The following is a 9095-nucleotide window of genomic DNA, read 5'->3' on the forward strand; positions in this document are numbered from 1 at the left end:
GCTATGCCATAGTTGGATAGGTGAGTATTATGGATGATTAGAAAAATTTATTTAGTAAATCACCATCATAACCACCGATAACATTAAGAACATAACTTTCCATCTAGCACATAGAACGTGCAAAGTTGTCAAGCCTTTTGGATACACTAATAGCTACGTAAAAATAAACAAAATAAAACCTATCAATAGTTTGTGCAAATACAACTATTATCTAATAAGTTGTTTGTAATTTTTTTTTTAAATGTAGTTCTCAAAACCAAAGCAAATTTGATGCAAATGGATCAAAGAATTGACAAGGAAATGGTTGGAGAGATACATATATGTGTGAAAAGGGATTGATATAGCTACATGGGGAGGTTGAAAAAATGAAAGGAGAAAATATTTGAGGAAAAATAGAAGGTGATTGAGGATATAAAGGGACAGTTATAAGAAGAAAGAAGGGAATAGCCAAAAACCAATAGAATATGGATATTATACGTTAATTAAGGGTATTTTGGAAAACCAATATGTTGTCACATGACAACCATCCTAAAAATTTATTTTTGCTTTTAGGAGTAGTTTGATTTATTTTATTATATTTCTTACAATAGTTATACCTTGTTACAAACTTATAATACAATAAAACAATAATCACATATCACTACAATAATAGTACTATAATTTATCATAAGTATTATATATTATTTTGTATATCATAATATGGTAAACCATATTTTATTATTACACACTTATAATAAATGGTTTTAACAATTAACAATAATGTTTAATTTTATTTTAAAATATATAAAGTAACAATAAGACAAAAAATCAATAAACATACTACAATTATATCATTGTATTTTATTACATAATAGTATTTGATTATGTTCTAATGTTATTGATATTAAATTATATTCTATAATACATTATATGCAGCATGTGCATGGATATTTTTTTATGTGTGTGTATATATGTATACATATGTGTATCTATGATGTGTGATTGGAACAATATCTATAGAAGGACTAAATTTTGATATAGGATTGAGGTAAAAAATTTTTTTTTAAAAAAAGGATGTAATAAATAGAGAATATGATTCTTTCATGGGGAATCAGAATGATATTACTCAAATCAAGCACTAAGAATCAAAATCAACCATTATTGTTCTAATTTCTAGAGTCAATTACCAATTATCAAACATTACTTTACATTTATATTAGTTGATAGACACATTGACCTTGTATCATCTTTACCTGTCAAAAATAATTTTATTTTATATTTATAAATTTTCGAATAATTATAAAATATCAACTTGTTTGAAAATTATGTAAATTTACATAGGAAAGTTAGAAAACATAATTTTATTCATTTTTAGGATCTGCCTAGTTGTGGAGAACATTTTTTGTTTTCCAATTTTTAATTTTTCAAAGAATTATAAAATTTTAACTTATTTTTAAATTTTTCAATATTCGTTTTAAAATTTTTGAAAATAAAGAGTTGGTTTAAATGTATAAAATTAGTTTTTCACTTTTTATTTTTAAATTTCAAAAATAATTATAAAAAAACAACTATTTTTCAATTTTCCAAAAATCGTGTATTCAATTCAACTTAATTCTCTTATCTTCTACCATGAGTCACAAAAGCATGAATCTACATGAACCAGATAAGAAAGGAAAGTCTCGTGTGAATGAGTAGCTTGACTCATTGGAGAGAACAATGTCAGAGTTGGCATCATTGATCAACATGGTCATCCCAACCATTCTAGCTTATGATTTGACAAAGATAGAGTTGCAAGCTTGCAATAATCTAATCAATGTTTGAAAAGATGTAACCGTCGATTGACCAAGTTTATGTCAACCTATCAACCAACCAAATTTTATAATTCTTTTTCAAAGAATTATAAAATTTTAACTTATTTTTAAATTTTGCAATATTCGTTTTAAAATTTTTGAAAATAAAGAGTTTGTTTAAATGTATAAAATTAGTTTTTCATTTTTTTATTTTTAAATTTAAAAAATAATTACAAAAAAAGACAACTATTTTTCAATTTTCCAAAAGTCGTGTATTCAATTCAACTTCATTCTCTTCTCTTCTACCATGAGTCACAAAAGCATGAATCTACATGAACCAAATAAGAAAGGAAAGTCTTGTGTCAATGAGTAGCTCGACTCATTGGAGAGAACAGTGTTAGAGTTGACATCATTGATCCAAATGGTCATCCCAACCATTCTAGCTTATGATTTGGCAAAGATAGAGTTGCAAGCCTGCAACAATCTTACCAATGTTTGAAAAGATGTAACGGTCGATTGACCAAGTTTATGTCAACCTATCAATTACTTTTAGGTTCTCTATGCTCTTTAACCCTTTCTCTCTAGTGCACCTCGTAGTACCTTATAAGATAATATTTGAAATCATAAATTTTGAGGTTTGAATTTAAATTTATATGTATTTAGAAGAAACTCTACATAATCCACATGATGGGGATCAATAATCCCCAAACATAACATTCGTTGAGATGGTGTCACATGGATACCTTCACTAGGATAAAAGCAATTGTACACCTTTACAAAAAAATGCTTAACTTCATCTACAGAGGCCCAAATAACCTGATTCCAATTGAGCTGGAAAGAAGACTCCCATACCTTTCTTTGGGTATAGGGAAATACATGAAGTTCAAATTGTGCACGAGTTGGTAGCACAATAACAGTAGTCATTCACCTAGAAATTCTACATTACATAGACAGTTGCACACCTTCACCAAATATGTCATAACTTTCTTAAAAAAAAGTTCAAATGGAGTGGTTCAAAGTGTGTTACAAAGAAGAATTCCATATCTTTAATTTGGTATATGGTAGGTGAGTTAATTCAAAGTATTGAACATCTGGAAGGTCAAAGAATGAGACTATTTGTTTTGAAATTTCTATATTTTTGACTTTTTGGTTTCACTTTATCACTTTCCATTCAAAGCTTTGTTATATTTTATTTACCTATGTTTGGAGGGTTGTTTCAACATCTCTATATATAGCTGGACATGTAAGTTATTAGGGACATCAAGTATTTTGAATTGAATCAAGAGTTATTGCCTTGTGCTTAAGTTTTAAGCTCGTTCCCTCTTTGTGAGTGAGTGGTGAGAGACCATATCCCTTCTCCTTTAGAGATTGAGTGGTGAGAGGCCATGAAATTATCATTCTCCATTCTCCATCTTACTATTTGAGTAGCTGTTGTGTGAGATTATTGCTTCAACAATCAAGCAGATCAATCACAACCCCAAGTAGCGCTGAGAATCATCATTCGGGATATCGAGCAAGGTTTGAATGTGTTGTGTTCATCATTCTGAATAATGTTAGTAAGCTCATTTCAAACACTTCCAAAATACACCCTAGATAGTCAATATAATATTCATCTTCCAATAGCCTTTTCAAAAAATCCATTGCATGTCTTTGAACAATCTCTGCAGACAAACTCTTCAAAACCAAGAAGATTTTCACACTTGAATGCTTGATTGTGTCTTATTCTAAGGATATATAATTTGCATGTTTAGGCTTATTTTTAAGGCTTGAATCTACCATCTTTCAAGTGATTATCTTATCCTACTTGATTAGGTCCTTAAGGACAAGTTTACATGAATCTTATAACTTTTTGAATTTTCCACAACCTGTAGTTTTCGCATATAATTTATATTGTTCATTGTGGTTAATTAAATTTTCATCTTAAAGTGTATCTGGTGTCTGTACATTTGTGAGAGGTTCTTTGGTAGGATTAGGGTTCCTAGAATTGTCCTACATCATATTGGTATTAGAGCCTAGGTTTGGCTAGCTTACATAGCTCGACTAGTGGATTGACCCTCCTTTTCACTTTGGTCAAATGCCCCTTTGGGTGTTCCTTGTGTTGCCCTAATACCCATTAGATGGCAACTAGGTCTGGAAATGCATACCGAGGTCATAGATCTAATTATGAACAGGATAACATCCTTGATGACCTCCAAGAACAAGTCCTTAGATTGAATAGGGACCTAGAAGAGGCTTTAACTAGAATTGAGAGGTTGGAAACTCAAAACCCACAAGACCCACCTCAAAGAAGCATAGAGCTTGAAACCAATTTAAATAGAATGAAAAAACTGCAAATTTTTTTTCTACATTTGAAACCAATTGCTCAATTAAGTTCAATTAATTAATCTCTAAATAAACTAATAAAACACATTTTATTTTGTTGTTAACTTCCGTATTAGTTTAGACTAGTAGAAAATCTCAACATTATCATCTATTTTGGATATTCTACTTTTCTAAAACTTGAAAATTAAATTTAATATCTATATAAATAATACCCTCTTCTGTTTCCAAAATCGTGACTTCAATTCAATTTTATCAAAAACAAGCGAATCACAATTAAAAAGCCTTCATTTGGTCGAAGCTAATCTTAGGCCAAATCAAGAAACACCTAAAATTAAAGGCTCAATTCAAGAAAAAATTTAATTATGGAGATATAAGCAAATGAATATTCATCCCAACATGTCTCCCAATATGGTTACTAATTGGCGGCAATGAAAAATTATCCAAAAAAGCACATGAGATACTTTATTATGTTTATACAAAACTAGTAAAATACTCAATAAGTAAACCTCGAAATCAATTAATGCAATAAAATCTTGTGTCACACTCGTGTTGCAAAATTTTTTTTAGAGGGCGTTAAAGTTTCAAAAGGAAAACAAGAAAGCAAGAAAATCACTGGTATATATATTTTTATATTCAATCAACTCGTCAACACTATTGGTGTTACATACATCGTGCAGATTCACACATATGCATATAGACATACGTTTCTAATATACATATTCTTTGTTCTCGGGGAGAGATCACGGTGAACAGGCTTAATATTTGGGGTAATAAAACTTGCTAAGAATTATAATATTCCTAATAAGATTTAGTAAATCATACTCCCCTGGCAAAGTTGTATATAGTTCAACTATCACTGTCCATGCAAATGATCTATAAAATCAATTAAAAGGAATAGTTTCTGACCATGATTAGCACCACCTAAACACCAATTTAGGAAAAGCCGAAGTGATAACTTTTATAGAAATTAAGCTGCTCCCAAAAATTGGGTTACGTCTTTAATGTAACTTATTCATATATTATGTATTCTCCACATGAAAATCAAATGCAAAAAAACCATGATTTAAATTCTCCACATCAAACTCAAAAAAAAAATATGCATAGCAATTAAGATATATATATATATATATATATATATATATATATATATATATATATATATATAGACACACACATAACAAAATTGCAATATCTTGGACTCGAAAAACTAAAGACGCGGTGCAGCTCAACAGATTTTTTATTTATGCATAGAACATGTTTTAACATAATTATCAATAGATTAAGGCCCATTTAGATCAAGAATTTTGATTGGAAAAAGGAAAGCAAAGGAAAATAAGAAAGAAGTTCATGTTCAATTACATTTTTCCTCATTACCAAATACTACTAAAAATAAATATTTTTTTAATATAATTAAAAGTTAAGAAAAAGTAAATGTAAATGGTGTGAATTTATATTTTTATTGATTAATTTGGTCAATTTTTTATTTTCTTTTTACTTTCCATGATAAGCAAATATAAAAAAGTGGATTCCTTCATATTTTCCTTTCCTTTTTTAAAGATTTTCCAAATTCCAAAACACTAAAATTTCTAATAAAGTTCATCACTTTAAAAAACAACACGGAAAATCTCTAGGCCCCATTTATTATTTGAAAATTATTAAAAGAAGGAACAAGAATATAAGAAAGAGTTTATTTCTCAATATTTGGATTTCAAAAGGAAGTAAAATAAAAAAGAGAAAATATATCAAGGAAGATTTTACAAATCATCAGCTTTTAATAATTCTTAATTTTCTATTATTGGGCGGTCCAGGCCTTCTCAAACCCAAAATAATTGAATTGTATATTTCGGAATTGTTCAATATACAAAAAGAAGATTACAAGGACATATACATACAATGACCCATAACTGAATTAAAAACTAAACTAACAACTCAAGAATACAACATTGTTAATACGCGGAGATGATGAATAAAGATTTAACATCTCCATCTTGGAGTAAAAAAAAACTTCCATTGATGAGAAGCATGACAACAGCAACTGAAATCTCAGATTTCAGGACTTGGCGACGAGAACCTGCAATAAGGAGAAGGCAAGGGCGACAGAGATGATTCGCAGAAGGAGATGCCGATGCATAGAGCAGGCGAGACGTGCCGGCGAAGAAGAACCATTCCCTTCGGTAAAAAAATGATGAAAAAAAAACTCCATTGAGATGTTGATGATCTGTGGGAGGAGATGACGATGCGCAGAGCAGGCGAGGAAGACAACAATGTTATGCGATGACATGCCGAAGAAGAAAATTGCTGCAAAGTAAAGACCAAAAAGATGGCCAAGCTGAAATCAGCAACAAAACAAAAAACGAAGGAAAAATTTCCTTCAAGAAAAATCAAGAAACTCCAACTCGTGTAGAAGACGAAATCGTCAATCGAACTAAACGAACTGATAATGCGAAAATTTTAGAGCAGAATTTAGCAGAAAATTCCCAAAATTTTAGAGCAGAATATGGGAAGATTGAAGAATCATCAGCATTTACCATAGAAGCAGAATGCGCAGAAGACTTAGGTTCCACCATAGAAGTGGAAAGATTGAATCATCAGCATTCGCCATAAAAGCAAATGCGCAGAAGACTCAGGTTCTACTATAAAAGTGGAAAGATTGAAGAAACATCAGCATTTGCCATAAAAGCAAAATGCGTAGAAGACTCAGGTTCCACTATAGAAGTGGAAAGATTGAAGAAACATCAGCATTTTCCATAAAAGCAAAATGCGCATAAGACTCAGGTTCCACCATAGAAGTTAAAAAGAAAAAGATTGAAGAAAGAAATGAAGAAAATTTTAAGATAACAAGTACACCGATGCTGGAGAAATGTACATACAGAAAAATGTACTTCAAAGAGAGAAAATTCCCAAAATTCTAGAGCAGAATATAGGAGAAAGAAAAGAAAAGAAAATGTATGTCGTAGCAATGTGACTCCTTTGTGTCATTCTTTCGAACACTTGGAGCACACACAGTTGAATCCTTTGAAATGAAACCATACTAAACAAATTTCAGATCCCAACGAAAATTGATACGAACAACAGATCAAACCAAATACGAGCTCCCTATTTCTCCCCTCTCTATGTTTTCCCTTTCTTCCTAGTTCTCTGCATGAGCACAATTCAAGAACCTTAGTCCTGGACAAGAAGGAATTACAAGCTTCAACCATGTCAATTCCAATCTTCGAGTCCCACAAAAGGAGAAAGAGAATGCCCAAGCTCTTCGCGTTCCATACATTTGCAGAACATTTAGTAGAAAGGGTTCTGTCAATCGAGAGCCCAAGCTTGAAGCCTCTTCCTGATCAACGAGCCCAGTAGAATAGTCACGCGTTCGCCTCAACTTCCGCAAAGCCGTCCTCTTCTCCCTCTGTCTGAAATCATCCATATCGACGGCAGACTCTTCACCGGAGTTGGATAAAATTCGTCAGAGTTCAGACAAGAAGCCCTTGATGGCGTGCATGGCCTTCCTCAAAATGCAACAACCGTAGACAATGCAAAAGAGAGTCTAAAAGAGAGCGCGAAAGACGGCAAAATCACAAGCGAGAGTCACGAGAGGATGAAAAGTTGCAAGAATGAGCAACTTTCTGGATCTGCAGAAGAGTTTGACTGCGATCACGATGATGGAGTCCTCTGAAGCGAATGAGCTAAGATGACACAGAGATCGAAGAAAATGCTTTGCGGAGATGAAGATGGCAAGCTCTTGAAAACCAGGAGACGACTGGTAAGGGAGAGGGAGAGTGTTAGAGCGGAGCGGAGAGGAAAAGCTCTGATACCATGTTAAATAAATAAAATTGTATATTCCGTAATTGTTCAATATACAAAAATAAGATTACAAGAATATATATATATATATACACAATAACGTTATGAATTAACAACTAAACTAACAACTGAATTAACAAAACTAACAACTCAAGAATACAACATTGTTAATACCCCTTCTTAAAGATTTTCAAAGTTCCAAATAGACACTAAAATTTCTAATAAAGTTCATCACTTTTAAAAACAACACAATAAATCTCTAGGCCCCATTTATTATTTGAAAATTATTAAAGCAAGGAACAAGAATATAAGAAAGAGTTTATTTCTCAATATTTGGATTTCAAAAGGAAGTAAAATAAAAAAGAGAAAATATATCGGCGAAGATTTACAAATCATCAACTTTTAATAATTCTTAATTTTATATTGTTGGGCGGTCCAGGGCCTTCTCAACCCCAAAATAATTTTGACAACTTCGCATAAGAGAGCATACATCTCATTCTCTCCACTATGGTGCAGTTCATTCTTTCGCCAATTCCATTTTGTTGAGGGGTTTTCTTGACGGTCTTTTGATGTCTAATGCCTTGGCTATAACAATATGGACCAAATGGGCTAATGTACTCTCCACCATTATCTGAGTGCACACATTTCACCTTCTTTCCGGTCTTATTTTCAACTTTGACTTGAAAATGCTTAAACACATCTAAAGCTTGATCTTTAATTTTCAAAGTGTAAGTCCAAACTTTTCTTGAACAATCATCAATAAAAGTAATAAAATAAAGTGTATCACCATGAGACTTAACTTTTAAAGGATCACATACATTGGAATGTATCAAATCTAGAATATTAGATTTTTTAGTAAAAAACTTTGTATGAAAAGTTATTTTATGTTGCTTACCGGCCAAACAATGAACACAACCTTTCAAAGGGGTACCTTTCATCCCGAGTAGAAGTTTCTTTTTGAACAAAAGTTGCATTCCTTTTTCATTCATTTGCCTAAGACGCTTATGCCACAAATAGGTGGAAAAGTGACTCTTAATTGCATTCATAATACCATTACCAATTTTGCATTACATCATATAAAGTGTATTAGTCTTCTTGCCTTTAACCACCACCAAATTACCCTTTGTGAGCTTCCATTTTCCATCACCAAAATGGTTGTCAAAACCTTCATCATCAAGCTTTCCAATAGATTTCAAATTTAGCCGAATGTCG

The 9095-nt window shown here is 31.6% G+C and overlaps 1 protein-coding gene across 2 annotated transcripts; it reads right to left on the reverse strand.

The window, feature by feature from the left end:
* Nucleotides 1-5908: 5908 nt before the first annotated feature.
* LOC131164210 (uncharacterized) lies at nucleotides 5909-7938 on the reverse strand. Of its 2 annotated transcripts, none has more exons than XM_058121230.1 (2): nucleotides 7253-7938; nucleotides 5909-6389 (listed from the first exon to the last, which is right to left on the reverse strand). In XM_058121230.1, the coding sequence occupies exons 1-2, from the start codon at nucleotides 7504-7506 to the stop codon at nucleotides 6359-6361; spliced, it is 285 nt and encodes a 94-aa protein (XP_057977213.1). In that variant the 5' UTR covers nucleotides 7507-7938; the 3' UTR covers nucleotides 5909-6358. The 2 variants fall into 2 exon arrangements, with proteins under 2 accessions (XP_057977213.1, XP_057977212.1); XM_058121229.1 differs by having other exon boundaries at nucleotides 7279-7873.
* Between the last annotated feature and the right edge of the window lie 1157 nt (nucleotides 7939-9095).

This window comes from Malania oleifera, chromosome 9, assembly GCF_029873635.1.
Source record: "Malania oleifera isolate guangnan ecotype guangnan chromosome 9, ASM2987363v1, whole genome shotgun sequence".
NCBI classification, from domain to species: Eukaryota; Viridiplantae; Streptophyta; class Magnoliopsida; order Santalales; family Ximeniaceae; genus Malania; species Malania oleifera.

Excerpts from the sequence above, each read along its gene's own strand:
- LOC131164210 (XM_058121229.1), bottom strand. The coding sequence starts at position 7,506 with ATGGATGATTTCAGACAGAGGGAGAAGAGGACGGCTTTGCGGAAGTTG. Across the intron at positions 6,390-7,278 it reads AATTGACATGGTTGAAGCTT|CAATTTTCTTCTTCGGCATG; the intron begins GTAATTCCTTCT and ends TTTACTTTGCAG.